Source organism: Leucopleurus acutus, assembly GCF_964270905.1.
Source record: "Leucopleurus acutus genome assembly, chromosome: 16".
Lineage (NCBI taxonomy): Eukaryota > Metazoa > Chordata > Mammalia > Artiodactyla > Delphinidae > Leucopleurus > Leucopleurus acutus.
Window position 1 is genome coordinate 23,599,631 of NC_139158.1, and position 16,435 is coordinate 23,616,065.

The 16,435-nt window shown below is 37.2% G+C and overlaps 1 protein-coding gene across 2 annotated transcripts in view; it reads left to right on the forward strand.

The window, feature by feature from the left end:
* Positions 1–16,435, forward strand: part of SMG1 (SMG1 nonsense mediated mRNA decay associated PI3K related kinase) — a 97,404-nt gene that overhangs the window by 19,017 nt on the left and 61,952 nt on the right. The window contains exons 2-10 of one of the 2 annotated variants that reach the window (XM_082857249.1): positions 2,763–2,821; positions 6,219–6,382; positions 6,904–7,059; positions 8,914–9,050; positions 10,538–10,596; positions 11,590–11,803; positions 14,377–14,502; positions 14,882–14,954; positions 16,036–16,133. In XM_082857249.1, the coding sequence (XP_082713375.1) occupies positions 2,772–2,821; positions 6,219–6,382; positions 6,904–7,059; positions 8,914–9,050; positions 10,538–10,596; positions 11,590–11,803; positions 14,377–14,502; positions 14,882–14,954; positions 16,036–16,133 (1,077 nt within the window). In that variant the 5' untranslated portion in view covers positions 2,763–2,771. The remainder of the gene's footprint in view (positions 1–2,762; positions 2,822–6,218; positions 6,383–6,903; positions 7,060–8,913; positions 9,051–10,537; positions 10,597–11,589; positions 11,804–14,376; positions 14,503–14,881; positions 14,955–16,035; positions 16,134–16,435) is intronic. The other variant, XM_082857250.1, reaches the window with a different exon arrangement.

The following is a 16,435-nucleotide window of genomic DNA, read 5'->3' on the forward strand; positions in this document are numbered from 1 at the left end:
AGCTGTTTTGGAAAGCAGAAAACCCTGGCTAGGGAGTCACGGGCAGCATTGAAGACTCAGTGATAGGGAACTACATGGGAGTGGTGTATTCACCAGCCTTTACACTGAAGACACTTGTGCACATGAAGCAAAGTTTAAAATCTAGTGTAGTACCCTCCTAGTTACTTTGTTTGTCCTTTGTGGTTAATATGATTAGAGATCTGTCAATAGAGGCTGTTTGAGATTCCTTGGGAGGGATATAAACTATACTGAAGTTGAATCTTTTCTATGTTTTGCTTAAAGATATTATATAAAAACAAAATTTACAACCCTTTAAATTTTGGGTTAGAGTATATTCAGTCATATAGGTGCAGAGTTAGAGCATGTCTGTAAGACCACCCTTACTTCTGATAGTTGCAAGTTTGGGGGTCCCCAAGACCATTCCTGGGTTGGATAATTCACTGGAAGGACTTATAGGACTTATTGAAAGCTGTTATACTCATGGTTACAGTTTATTACAGCTATAGGATACAGATTAAAATCAACCAAGGGTAAAGGTGCATAGGGTAGAGTTTACGACAGTTCCAAATGTGGAGCTTCTCCCCGTGGAGTAGTGAGCAGTGTTACTTTCCTGGTATTGATGGGTGATAATACGTATGGAGTATTACCAGCCATGGAAGCCCAGCCCAGCCTTGGTGTCCAGAGTTCTTATTTGGGCTCCATCATTGACTGCCCACATGCACGAACTTAGTTTCCAGCCCTACTAGAGGTTGAGTTGATACGTGTGACTCAAAGGCCCCACCATGCATAGATCACATTGTTATACTTTCTAGTGTGACCCAAAGTTCCCAGGTGGACAACGGCACTTTTTTTTAAAAAAAATTATTTATTTATTTTTGGCTCTTTTGGGTCTTCATTGCTGCCTGCGGGCTTTCTCTAGTTGCAGCGAGTAGGGGTTCCTCTTCGTTGGGATGCGCGGGCTTCTCATTGCAGTGGTTTCTCTAGCTGCGGAGCACGGGCTCTAGGCTCATGGGCTTCAGTAGTTGTGGCTTGTGGGCTCTGGAGCGCAGGCTCAGCAGTTGTGGCGCACGGGCTTAGTTGCTCCACAGCATGTGGGATCTTCCCGGACCAGGGCTCGAACCCGTGTCCCCTGCATTGGCAGGCAGATTCTTAACCACTGTGCCACGGGGGAAACCCAAGGGCACTCTTATTAGGCATTATATTCCAAGAGTTTAGAGATTACCTTCCAGAAGCCAAGGGTTAAGTCCAGATCTCTCTTTGGGCAAGGTAAAATTCTTTATAGTTTTACAACAATCGTTAAATATATTTTTATATTTTGAGGCTGCAGAAACTAATTAGTTGATGTTTGATTGATAATTAAAAGTTGGTAATAAAGAACCCATAAATTGTATGGGTTTGGTATCGTAGACACTTAATACTTAAGTAGCTAAGGAAGTTTCATTGAGAAATACTAGCTGTTAATATTTATAGTAAAATTGAGGTAAACTTATAATTTTGGCATGATGGTTCAATTCTGTTATATTAAATTTGAACTTACTGTTTTCTCCTGTGGAAACAGTTTCATATAATGAAGTCCCTGAGCCTCCCAAGTGAATTTTTTAGCCATAGACTCATATTTTAGAGCAATGTCTCTAATGTGAAAGTACACAAGCCTCAGAGTTATGCATAGTTTCACCTTTTCTCTTATACTTTTTTGAAAGTATGTCTGAATCCAGGTGAGTAAGAGATATCACAGAGATAACCTTGAATTTATTTATTTATTTATGTATTTTTGTGGTTCGCGGGCCTCTCCCGTTGCGGAGCACAGGCTCCGGACTCGCAGGCCCAGTGGCCATGGCTCACGGGCCCAGCCCCTCTGCGGCATGTGGGATATTCCCGGACTGGGGCACGAACCCATGTCCCCTGCATCGGCAGGCGGGCTCTCAACCACTGCGCCACCAGGGAAGCCCTTGAATTTATTTTTAAAAAGTAAATCAGTTTTAGTGGTATTAGCTGTTAGTATGAAAAACTCACAGCATATCCTACAACTGCTTTGTGACAGTGATGCTATGCATCTTTGAGTACCATTGCTTTAGAGAATAAATGCATTCCCACCTCATTGGCTTTAGTGCAAATATCATTTCCTAGTTGATATCCATTACAAATTAGATCTCACCATGAGAACGAAATCCCTTAATAAGCCTAGTTAAAAACAACTTGAAGCAATATGATGCTTATTCCGGTGGCACCACTAGGTGTGGTGTTTGCATCAAGTCATTTCCGGGTGCTTTATGGAAATGTTTTCTGATAGGGAATTCCCTGACTTCACACTTCCAGGCTGACTTTTCCCCCTTAAGAACTGGACCACAAGACCACACTTAGCCAGGAGATACTTAACTATCCCCTAACACGTGGTAGGTTGTTGACGTGAGGTCTGAGGGCTTGGGTCATTGAAAATGAATAACCTCTCAGATTTATTACATTTTCTGTATGTTGAGAATAGGTGACTAAAATGAGCGGTAACTATACTTGCATGTGATTTGTATGTTATAGTTAACATTTAAATTCTTTTGTACTAAAAATTTTTTTGTTGCCACCTTAAGCCTCTGTTCTCTAAGGCATAGAGTGGCACGTGCCATCTCAGTTTTTGCTTCAACATATGAACCCTAGAGGGCCATAGTGCAATTAAAAGCACCTAACCCATAAATGATATTTGCTTCATGTTTGAACAACAAATGTTTTAACCCACTGTCTTCACTAATATTGTAACTACTGTCTTACAGATTGACTTGATGCAAAAACATCACAAAGGCTCCATATTATACAGTATGCGATTTTTGAGGTATGAGCTTTAGAAACTTACCTCTCATGTGGCATGTACATCAGGCTTTAACTTCAGTTTAATCATTTTGGGGAATTTATGCATTTCTTTTTTTTCCCTCTCTCTCTCCATAATATTTTTAGAGTATTAAAGGGGCTGTGGAGGTATTTTTGGATTCTTGCTAGGATACTTAGTCTTAACAGATACATTTTCTTTTTATCACTAAATTGAGACACTAATTCTGGCAGATGATAGCTTTTTCAGCCCTTATAACTAGCTTAACATTTATGCCTGCCTCTTTGAGTTCAAATCTGCATTTTCTATTTTGTGCCTTTGATTGCCTCATTTTAAGTGCTCATTTCCGTTCTTAACAGTTTTCTATTTATTGGACTGGGATGATCTTGTTGGTGCTAACTGCCTGATATTGACTTTTTGAGAACTAAGCTGTCTAGATATTATAAAAATAGAGATTTCATATAAATGCTGAACTATTTTGTGCTTTTGGGATCAGAATACCTATAACTTGAATTCTGGTTAGAAATATTTTGATCAGTTTGTATTGGAAGAACTTAGCAACCAGGGAGTTTTTAGACAGTTCTGAGACAGTAGTTCTACCCTAGTGAATTTTTTGCTATATTTCTGAAAACCCAAATTCTGAAAAAAAAAAAAAAAAAAAACTTGGTGTTTATTACTAATGAGATTTAAAAACGTGTATTTCTAACAAATTGGGAGGTTGTTCCTGTTTTTTTTCAGTTTAGTTTGAAATCAGTGCTTCCTAGTTAGCAATGGATTTGTTGGTAGCAGTAGATTGCTTAATTTCTTCAGTGAAGAAGTTAAAATCAGCTATTGTATGTTGAGTATAAAAACTTGTTTTGATCATATTCATATGTTTATGAACTATTTATATTTATTTGTTTAGACTGAAAACCTTAAGTATATTTACTGTTATGGTCATAATAACTTCAAGTGTATCTTAAAAGCTAAGTATTTCTTAAGAACTTATCTTTCTTAAGCCTCACAATAACGTTACATAATAGATAGGTATTATCCCCATTTTATGCAAAAGACAGCTGAGGCTTGGAAATTAAGTTCCTTGTGCAGTCACACATACCTTTTCAGTGCTAGAGCTGGGATTTGAGCCCAGATCTTTTTTTAACCCATATTCGCTATTGCCTTGTGTTTACTGGTATGTCACCAGAAAAAGATACAAATATTTAACTCTCAATGGTAAGAGTATATATGTGATGCATAAGCATAATGAAAATTAGAAATTCAGATTATTTAGATATTCATTTAAATATTGATAGACTTAAGTTATCTTGATGTTTTAGAATTATTTTATTCATTCATTTACTAACACCTTCCTTTTCTAGGTTGTGTTAGATGCTATACGTATAGACAGGTTCAAAATCTGCCAGAAAAACTCATAAGTTCTCTTTTATTTTTCAGTTCCCTTTTAGAAATTAATGATATGTTATGGTTTATTATAGGTGCTCATTTAGTGTGCTATTTTAGATACATGGGGGTAGATCATTATGTTAGTTTTAAAAAGTTCTCATGCTCCATTTAGTGGTAAAGGTATTTAAATACTTATACTTAGTATACTTAGAAAATATCCTAATACATTTTTTTTTGAAATTCCATAGATTTTATTTTTCATATGTTGGAAGTTCTGAGCTTTGTCAACAAGTGAACTCTGAATGTTTGAAGAAGATACTTCACTATGGAACCTTAGTTATATGCATAGTATGCTAGGGTTATGGATTTTTATCAAGTTTCAGATTGAGAGCCTTTAGGAATAATTTAGATTGGTGCCACATAGGTATCCAAGTTTAATTGAACCTATTTGTCTACATTCTATATTAACAGTGATTGCAGTAGGTACAGATCAGGGTGTCTGAGCCTATGCACCTTTTCATATTTAGTGTTCTTGGGGGGGGCAACGAAAGGATGATAAACTCGAAATGAAATACACAGACACTTTTTTTTACACATAGGGGAGGGCCATGGGGGTTGAGGAATAGCTCAGTTTCTGCTCTTGCCAGTGTCCTTAACTTTTCCAGATAATTATGGGTGCAGCAGGTGTTTTAGTAAGTATCATAAAAGTGATTCTTTTCCAGAAGGTTGTTCCTCTCAGAAGAAATATCAATAGCAGAGGAACTTTTTTCTTGGTATTTTTCATATGCTGCCATAGGGTAGTTTTCTTATTTCTTTTTTTTTTTTTTTTTTTTTGCGGTACACGGGCCCCTCACTGTTGTGGCCTCTCCTGTTGCGGAGCACAGGCTCCGGATACGCAGGCCCAGCGGCCACGGCTCACGGGCCCAGCTGCTCCGCGGCACACGGGATCCTCCCGGACCAGGGCACGAACCCGCGTCCCCTGCATCGGCAGGCGGACTCCCAACCACTGCGCCACCAGGGAAGCCCATGTTTTTTTATTTCTTGATACCTTATGGTTGATGGAAGAATAAGGCTCATGAGAAATTATAAAGTTTAGCTCCCTATTTTACTGATGGGGACATTGAGGCTTAGAGATGATCCTTAGATAAGGGTACTAATTTTATCCTGGGGCTGAGCAGCTTGTTAATATCAGGTATCTCGGATTATTCTAGGCGGTACTTGAATTTTAAATAGATTATGGACTGCAACCTTCAGCTTTATTGGATTCCTGACACTTTGCTTTTATTTTCCTCATTTTTTATAATTTTAATAGATATTCTTTATATGAGGAATCTTCAGTGAAGTCCTCAGTATTGCCATACATTAAAACAATCTTTGCAGCTAATGTGTTCTTTCCTAATATCCTATTGAGCTTGCTTTCAAATTTCATTCTATAATTTATTTTCCCACCAAATAGTCAAGTTACAAATTTAGGTGAGAGAGGGAGAGAGCCACATTGCCATGAGGCAGTACTTTAAAAATAATTTGGTAACACATTGCCCCTGCCTGATATGTTGCCAGTGTTTTTTTTATTTTTATGACTGGGAAGATTGTAATTTTTCCACTGGTTAAAACCCTGTTCTGGGAGGAGGAGATTTAGGAAGAACTATTCCTTTTATCAAGTCATGTGAAAAGAATCCTGGGACCAGGGTGACCAACTGTCTCAGTTTGCCTGGGACTGAGGGAGTACTTAAGACATGGAACTTTCAGTGCTAAAACCTGTTAAGGTTTGCGTTGGCCACCCTAGTCCTGGTAGTTATTTATATTTCTGTATGGGTCTTTAGATAGCAGGAGGGGCTGAAAAGCTGGTATTTCATCCATTGACAATCCTTCCCCAGTTGAAAGACTTCTTATTACACATTGGAATGCTTATGTATAATAGTAATGAGGAGAGAGGCATGTATGAAAGAAAGATTTATGATTTGGGTTATCAAAATGTTTGTTTAAAGTTGTAACCTTATATACTCTTCTCTCTTTGCAGAACTGATAGTGCATCAGCCGACCCAGATAATTTAAAATATTCTTCATCCAGAGATAGGGGTGGGTCTTCCTCTTATGGACTGCAACCTTCAAATTCAGCTGTGGTGTCTCGGCAAAGGCACGATGATACCAGAATCCATGCTGACATACAGAATGACGAAAAGGGTATATATATTTCCTTGCTGCTAGAGGCATGTTTTTTGTGCGTTTGTTTTTTTTAACCTAGCTGCCTCTCCCTTTCTTCCTCCTTGCCTGTCTCTCGCTCCCTCACCTCTCTCTTCTAATATGTTTAAAATATAAATATTACACACAGTGCTGTTCTTGAAACTTAAGTTTACCCCCTTAATTAAAAAAAAATTTAAATGTACTTTTCACACACGCAATACATAAATGCAGTTTCCTTGCCCCCAAAATGCAATATTATCACTAAGGCTTTCCTGACTACTATCTCTCCTCTAGGATTCTGAAAAGTTTTAAAGTACAAAATCTGAGTTAATTTAGTTTCCATTTCTCTTCTTACCTTCCACTGAAGATAACAAAATGAAATCAATGCATGCATCACAGGGAAAGAGTAGAAGCCAAGGCTGGTTGAACTGCAGATTGGGTCAGAAGAACCTGAACTATCAGGAATTGATTGAGTGAAACAAAGAGCCCTATTGAAATGATGTAAATGTTGCTGTTTTTAGGTGGCTACAGTGTCAATGGAGGATCTGGGGAAAATACTTATGGTCGGAAGTCGTTGGGGCAAGAGCTGAGGGTTAACAATGTGACCAGCCCTGAGTTCACCAGTATTCAGCATGGCAGTCGTGCGTTAGCCATCAAAGACATGAGGAAATCACAGGGTAAGGCTGGGTAAACTGGGGACAATCACACAAGCCTCTGCTGAGACATCTCCTAAATGCCTCTTTCTGTACCAGTGCCTTGTACCTGTGTGAGTTGGTTAGCTTACTGAGTTGAGAAACATGTGCAGGTGATAATTGTTTGCATTCCTTTTCCTGTGAACCGTTCCCTACCATGAATTACCACAAGAAGGTTTTTAATACTTTTTAAAGGAGAATTTTCTTAAAATAAGATTAGAAGACTGGGTAAGATTTTAAAGAAAGGATTTTTCCTGATTATAGTGGATACTGAATGTATAGCGGACTCTTACTGCAGCAAGTCCTTGAACTCTAGGGTGAGGGTAGGGGTGTACATGGACTGGGCCCTTTTCTAAAGTTAAATACACAGTTACTGCTTCTTGCTTTATAACACAAACCTCACTCTATAGGTAAAGTGTCTCGAAAATTCATAGGATTAAAGGTAATGATCTTTTTTTTTTTTCTAAAAGAGAAATTTATTGTATTGGTAAAGCTGCTTAAGAAATCAAGATTTCTGATTTATACACTTTGTTGGATATAATTACTCTTTGGACATTTAGTTTATGACCATTTTTTCCCAGTGAGGGCTTTGTGTGTGTGTTGTGTGTATCTTGGTGAACATCTTTGTGTTTATAGTTTTTTGCATGCAGTTTAAAAAAAATTTCGATAAATTTTCTAAAATGGAATGACTAGTCAAAGCCTATACTGTCTCAAAAGTGTTTGAAGGGACTTCCTTCGTGGTCAAGTGGTTGGGACTCTGCGCTTTCATTGCAGGGGGCACGGGTTCAATCCCTGACCAGGGAACTAAGATTCTGCATGCCGAGTGGTGCGGCCAAAAAAAAAAGAAAAAAAAAAACCCCACCAGTGTTTGAAGTCTTAGATTTAGGTATGATAGAGTTAGAAAGTGACTCTAAAGCTTATTTAGTTTAGATCCCCCTTGCAAGCTCGGAGTTATGCAGTTTGCTAGGCGCAGAATTGTAAATAGAGCCTAGATTTCCTGACTAGTAACCTAAATACATTTTTAGCAGTCATCCTTACTGAAAATACTCTATAGGCTAGGGATTTTTAAAAATCTTATTCCTTCTCTCAGATGTTGTAATTTCTTTTATTATCTATTTTCCTTTCATTCATTAGAAATGAAACTGTCAGACCCTTTAATTTTGTGTTAATGTACATGGGTTAATGATGATAAATTGTGCAGCTGAAAATTTAAAAAGAAAAATTTAGTACTTAAAGCCATCTTTATTAGTAGTGTTCAGCATTTTGAGTACTCCTGCTTGTTCTTGTCATTAAAAAAGGGAAGAAAAGTTTTGATTTGCCACTTTCCTTGTGGCAGCATACTTGCACATGGCAGGTGGTAATTAGACATTTGTTGAACTGAATATGTGATTGCCATTCACCAAAACTTTGTCCTAGGAAAATGATGATGATGTGAACAAGAGGCTCCCCTCCAGTGGGAGACCTAGGTGAGAAATAGAAGCATGTACCCTGTTTCTGCCTGATAGAGACTTTATCCCTAACCTGTTGAAGTTTCTTACCTATGCTCTTTACCTAGATGTTGAAAACAGTTTGGAACAGATTCGAAGAGAATAATTTCTAAGGCTTTCTTTTTTCTCTGTCAGTTGGTCCTCTGGAATGAGGTGTTTGCGTATCCTTTTTGAGGGTCTGCTGTGTGCCCGCAGTCTGCTGGGGCTGGGTTTATAGTGATGAACAGAAGTGTTAAAGGACCTACATTCACTGAGCTTTTATTGTCTGGTGGACTGTGATTTTTAATATACTTTAAAATATTTGGGCTGTAAAGTTTCTGTGCTGATTCATACTCAATGTTTATATTCACAGAGCGATCGATGTCTTATTCTGATGAGTCTCGACTGTCGAATCTTCTTCGGAGGATCACCCGGGAGGACGACAGAGACCGAAGACTGGCTACTGTAAAGCAGTTGAAAGAATTTATTCAGCAACCAGAAAATAAGCTGGTTAGTATAGTATGTTTGGAAATGTTGATCAGTTTCATTTTTCCATAGTTCAGTAGATAATGTTACCTAGAGTGGTTTTAAGAAGGGAAAAGTTTTGCTTCCAAGGAAAAATAATAGGGATTCCTTATTCCAGATTGATTTGGCCTGTATTATGATGGTCTAGAACTTAATGCCCCTAATGTGTAATTTATCTATACAAATGTTAGATCCACATTGGTTCCTTCTGCAATAAAGTGCTTTTGACCTTTTACACATTTATTCTGTTGTCCTCGGAATTTTTTTTCTGTGTTCCAGGACAGAATATCTCTGTTTTTCATATGTGAAATTGGGGTAGGAGGTACATATTTTGTTCATGGGTAAGTTTGGTGGCCTGGGCTAAATAAATGGAAAAACACTTTAAAGAGTAAAGTACAGGAGGGAGTTCCCTGGTTGCCTAGTGGTTAGGATTCCGGGCTTTCACTGCCGTGGCCCGAGTTCAATCCCTGGTCAGGGAGCTGAAATTCCACAAGCCGTGTGGCCCGGCCAACAAAAAAAATAAAATACAGGAGCAGTTACAAATTTCTTTACCCTCCAAGTAAGTCTCCTAATGTTAAATTAAGAACTTGCTATAGGGCTTCCCTGGTGGCAGTGGTTAAGAATCTGCCTGCCGATGCAGGGAACATGGGTTCGAGCCCTGGTCTGGGAACATCCCACATGTCGTGGAGCAACTAAGCCCGTGCGCCACAGCTACTGAGCCTGCACTCTAGAGCCTCCGAGCCACAACTACTGAGCCCGCGTGCCAGAACTGCTGAAGCCCGAGTGCCTAGAGCCCGTACTTTGCAACAGGAGAAGCCACCACAATGAGAAGCCCGCGCACAGCAAAGAAGAGTAGCCCCCGCTTGCCGCAACTAGAGAAAGCCCGCACGCAGCAACAAAGTCCCAACACAGCCATAAATAAATAAATAATTTTAAAAAAAACTTGATATAGAACAGGAGAAAATTAATGAAATGGTATAGTGAGTCAAATAACATTTGGTTCAAAGCAAGCTTCCTCCAACCCTCCTCCCCATTTTATTATGAAAAATTTCAAATACACAGCAAATTGAGAGAATTTTACAGTGAGTATCATAGTGTCTAAGCTCTGTCATTAACACTTTATCGTATGACTTTATCATATATCTCTCTACCTCTTCCTCTATCCATCAATCCATCTTTTGTTTTAAAAATGCATTTCAGAGTAAATGAAACAAGCTTTTTAAGTTTTTTTTCCCCCCCATTGATGATCATGGCTGTATATTTTCTATGGGTAAATTTCTTTCAGAGTCTGAAAGGAAACTTATGACACTCTTAACTTATGATATAATTGGGACCTGGGAATAATAAGAAAAGTAAGGTGTGGTCCAGTTATAATTTGGAGGGAAACACAAGTTAAAAAAAAAAGAAAGTACACAGTGTTATTCTTAAAAGTATAGGAATCTGAAGCTTTTATTAATGTGTTTTTTTTTAAGGTACTAGTTAAACAATTGGATAATATCTTGGTTGCTGTACATGATGTGCTTAATGAAAGGTAAGTAATTTAAAAGACTAAAATATATTTTTAGAAACTATTAAAAAGTGTACAAGAAGATAAACCCATTGGCTTCATTTATGAACATCTACTTAATGTTTAACTGGGTTCTCTTGTCATCTTTATTTGTGTAAAAATATTTAAACATTAATTACCACTGAATACAAACGAATCCACTTGAAAGGGAGAGCCATTCTTCTTTTTAATTTGTCAACATGACTGAATAATTGAGCATTGACTTGTAGAATGACGTAAACTCTTAATGCAAGTGTGAATGAATGCAATTAACTTTTGTAAACTAGAGCATTTGGAAACTGCTTAGAGAGTAGAGGTGAAAGGGAGCTTCCTTCTTTGGGCAACAGTGGATTCAGGCCATCTATCCTCTGAGGCTACTGGGGTTCTCCAAAGGTGTGCAGTCATTTCTTCATATGGTGATTCCCAAAGAATTGCAGTGTTGGAAAGCATCCAAAACTCATCTCAGCAGATCACGAACCTTACTGCTTTTTGATGGTTTTATTTTATATAGTTTCTCATTAATATAATACTTAAATCAGTGTTGTCCTTTACGTTTACTGTATTTAACTACTACCATTTCCTATTTTATAGTCCTTACATATTGAATATTACCAAGTATATAATTATATAGTGTGTTTTATCTGATCACTTGTTGCTGCCCTTTTCTGCAAATCAGTTAATGTAGTTTGAGATGGAATTTGAAGTCTGAATTTTAGTATTTCTAAGCCTTTCCTTACTGTTTGTAAATAATTGATTCTATAAAAGGAAATCTAAAGTCTTAACAAAGGTACTTTTGGCATTGCAGGAGACAGAATAGAGAGAATATTTGAAGTGGATAAAATTTCAACCTTTTGTGTAGTTTGAATAAAAATTATAAAATCATTTAAGACATTCTGTTGTAAGATGTGTCATTCTTGTCATCTTTGAAAGCTTAAGCTTTTTGTGTATTTTGTTTTGTTTGCATTAAAATAAACACAGTAGCAAATTGCTTCAGGAGTTGAGACAGGAGGGAGCTTGCTGTCTTGGCCTTCTTTGTGCTTCTCTGAGCTATGAGGCTGAGAAGATCTTCAAATGGATTTTTAGCAAATTTAGCTCATCTGCAAAAGATGAAGTTAAACTCCTCTACTTATGTGCCACCTACAAAGCACTAGAGACTGTAGGAGAAAAGAAAGCCTTTTCATCCGTAATGCAGGTAAGAATTTCTGGAGGGTTGGGGGGAATGATGATGCGCTTGGGAAGAAAGTTGTCCTTAACACACATCCTTGAAGGGGAGCTTGAAGAAAGGAAACTTAGAATAGGGGTTATATACTGATTGATATATGACGTAAATAAAACTCGTGTTTCTGAATTAGAGTAAATGATACACACTGAAGGTAGATTTAAAGTAAGTTATTTTAAAAATTTTGTCTTTTTGCTTTTTAGAAGCTTTCTTTTGAATTTGCGTAGTACTAGAATCATTTACAGATTTGAAAATAGAAGCTCCATGAGGAAAGCCACGTAGAAGGGGGCTTCACATTTTTTGAGGGAGATAAAAACTAAACACCACAACTTATTTTGGGCCTAAAGTTTTGATAGTATGTCAAAAAGTCTTATTCCTAGTGATATAAAATAAATAATTGTGTGTCTGAATTACTATTATTATTTTTTTGGCTGTGTTGGGTCTTCGTTGCTGCACGCGGGCTTTCTCTAGCTGCGGCAAGCGGGGGCTACTCTTTGTTGCGGTGCGTGGGCTTCTCATTGCAGTGGCTTCTCTTGTTGAGGAGCACTGGCTCTAGGTGCGCGGGCTTCAGTAGTTGGGGTTTGCGGAGGGTGCGTGGGCTCTAGAGCGCAGGCTCAGTAGTTGTGGCGCATGGGCTTAGTTGTTCTGCGGCACGTGGGATCTTCCTGGATCAGGGATCAAACCTGTGTTCCCTGCATTGGCAGGTGGATTCTTAACCACTGCACCACTAGGGAAGTCCCTGTATCTGAATTATTAAGATCGTTCCCAATTTAATTTTGAGCAAAGTTATAAGTAAGTAAATTTTTGTTGAGCTAATGTTTTTAAAAATTTAGGATGTGGTGTCTTTAGAATATTTGATATCTTTATTTAATTTGCTTTTTTTATTAAACAATTCATGGTATGTTTTATTTTGGTTAATTATTTTTAAAAAACATGAGAAATCTATTCTGTCTTTAAAAATTTTATTTTTATTTGATTATAGAGGTTGTGACAAAATTTTGGAAAAGATGCAGAAAATAATTTGTAACTAACCAGCATAACACCAAATTTGGCTTATTCTGCATACAGTTTTCATAATATGAACATTTCCCCAAGTATTTATTTTGAAAAATTTTAAATCCACAGGAAAACAGATGGGCTGGCACATTAAACATCCATATATCTTTTACCTAGATCTGTCACTTATTAACATTTTGCTGCAGTTGTTTTGTTTCTACACACACACAGACACAGACACACACAGAGACACGATTTTTTGTTGAACTGTTTGAAAATAAATTCCACACATCATGATGGCTTATGCTGTGATACTTCAGCATGCCTCTGCTAAGGTTAAGGCTAATCTCATATTAACATTATAATCATACCTAAGAAAATTAATTTTGTCACATAAGACAATCCATGTTCAAATTTTGCAGCTGCCACTAAGATGTCTATAACTTTTGTCTTAACCCAGGATCCCATCAAGGTTCATGTATTGATGAATCTTTAATCTCTTGAAGATGGTGGTGTGCCTCTTTAACCTCTTAAGTAGAACAATTCTCTGCACCCTTTTTTGTCCCCCTTATTTTGTAGAATGTTCTATGTTTTGGGCTTGTCTGATTATTCCTTCCTGTTTAGATTCAGTTCAAATATTTTGGTCACGAATACTTCATGGGTTCATACTTAGTGCTGTATCACACTAGCAGGCATATAACTTCAGGTTCACGTAACTCTTAGATAAAGAGTTTCATCACTTGGTTAAGGTGATGACCAACCAGATCTTTCCATTGTGAAGGCTTATTTTTCTCCCTTTGTAATTAGTGAGTAATGTGGGCATGATACTGTGAGACCTCCTGAATATCCTGATTTTTTCATAATATTTCACTTGATTTTAGCATTCATTCATATTCTGTGCATTGTATAGATTATAGCATTGGCTGTTGCAAAATGGTGGTTTTCTAATTGTAGCATTTCTTCTATATTTATAACATCATTCTTTTGTAGAGAAGAACTTTCCTTTTGGGGAAAAAATTGATTTTAACAAAAAAAATTTTAGCTACAAAATATTCTATAGGTAATATGCCATATATTTATTTTAAAAAAATATATAGTGGTAACATGAGCCTGTGTGTCATTCTTGTGTTGGGGCCATGCTAACCTTCTTTAAATCATTCCAATTTGAAGCAAGTACTAATATCTTAAAGTGTAAGTCGTACAACATCTGCTCTATGTTTTGAATTGGAAAATAATTCTGGTACTTTAAAGACAAGTTTCCCAAGCACATCTTAGTTTTTCTACTTAAAATTTTAATCACACCCATGGTTTTGAAGAGAGCACTTAGGAACAATGTAAACATGTTACTTAGGAATAATGTTAATAGATATTAAATGAGGGGAAAACAGTGGATTGAAATGTTTTCAACTTTTTTGGGAACTAAAACTATAGAATTTATTTTCTTTGATATAGTCAGTTTTGGCTATAGTCACTATTAAATAATGAACCTAATTTGCTTGTTTTCTCCCTGTTTTATTAAATGTTCACGGTTTGTAACTTTTATTTTTTAGCTTGTAATGACCAGCCTGCAGTCCATTCTTGAAAATGTGGATACACCAGAATTACTTTGCAAATGTGTTAAGTGCATTCTTTTGGTAGCTCGATGTTACCCTCATATTTTCAGCACTAATTTTAGGGTGAGTTCCCCGCCCCCCCCTTGGCAGATGATGGGGTAAGGGATTGGCTGCATGTATGAGGACATGGGGAATTAGATAGAAAACAGAGTTTCTGCTCCTTTGAGTATAATTGGTTTTAAGGTCCAGGATTGAATGATGCAATAATGTAGTTTTATAAAAAATACCATCTGTACTTGCTAACACTAATACCTTAAAATACTTAAAGAAATATTTCATCAGTGTCATTCTCCTGCCCTGCCCCTCCCAACCCCGCTTTAATGTATAATGTCAAGAAGGTGGGACGTAAGATGTTCTAGGTTCTCTTACTCTGAAATGTTCCACAGGTTTGAATAGCAATAAGACCTTAAAATGATTAGTCCCCTTCTCTGTCTCCATCCAGGATACAGTTGACATATTAGTCGGATGGCATATAGATCATACTCAGAAACCTTCGCTTACACAGCAGGTGTCTGGTGAGTCGTTCAGCATATACCAGTCATTTAAATATTGTGGGAAGGAGTGTTCGTTTCTCAAAGACCAGCTGTTAACACTACTTTTTTGATAATGCAAGAAAAATAATTGCTTCAGAGGATATTTTGGTGAAGATTACTTGTTAGCTAAATTTATCTTTTAAAAGGAAAAATGTGTACTTTTGTAGTAGGTAGGGAGAGTAAATACAGATTGTAGTGTTGCACCTGTGAGTAAGGACTTTCTCTCAAGTCATTTGCTGCGTGTGCTGGTAGGAGATACCACAGTGGCAGTACCCTGAAGGGTAGAAAGGAAGATCCTGGATATTCGTGATTTATTGTTTTTCTATTGATTAAACAAATGGATTAATTTGGAGGATTGTCATAAATGATAAAGAAAAAATTTTTTTTCCGTGTTAAATGAATGACTGATATGACTCACTTGGACATTTCAACTTGTTCCAGGTGCTGTAGTTTCTCATAGCTTATTTGGTGAAATAAACTTCTGAAATTAAGATATACAGGTGAGAGTAGTTCTCTCAATTCCACTGGCAAGTGGTCCCATTTCCCCTGGGTGGATGAGTGTACGCTTTTGGTGACCACGTGTGGCCCTGGAGAAGAAAGCCAAGGTGGCCATAGATTGGCACATTTTAGTCTAAGTCCTGTGTGTAGTGACAGTATGGCTACTGAATCTACTTATTAAAAAAAAGGACATGAGATTATATTTTAATTTCTGGAGAATTTTCATTTCTGTAGCGTTAAAAGAGGTAGTGGTTAATCACTAGTATATTAAATGGTTTACAGGGAATTCCCTGGTGGTCCAGTGCGTAGGGCTCTGCGCTTCTATTGCGGGGGCCCGGGTTCAGTTCCTGGTCGGGAAAATAATATCCCGCAAGCCGCGCAGCACGCAGCACGGCCCCAAACAAACAAAAAACAGTTTACAGTCCTAATTTTATGATATAGGGCATGTTTCAAGAGTGGGCAACTTGAAAACCAGATACCTTTTAAAAGAATTCTCTTAAATATTTTTTTAACTTGGACTTAAAATTTTTTTCTACTCTTCCAAAATTTCTTGTATGATTCCTAGGGTGGTTGCAGAGTTTGGAGCCATTCTGGGTAGCTGATCTTGCATTTTCTACCACTCTTCTTGGTCAGTTTCTAGAGGACATGGAGGCATATGCTGAGGTGAGTATATAAAAAATGAAGTTATTTCCTAAAATTTCAGGTAAGAAAAAAGCAAAAACAAAAATCTAAAGCAGTGCTAGATTTATTTTAAAACAATTCAGATCACCTGACATTTAAGCAAAAATTATGAGACCATTGCAATATTTTAATTATTTTTAGATGTTTTGCCAGCAGAATTACCAGAAAGATAGAAAAATTGCAGGCCTAATTTCCCAAAACTTGAAATAATCTTGGTGGCTGGTAGTTTCCTGAAGACATTTTCTTCAGTTGTTTCTTATTTTTTGTTATGAAAAAGGTGAATT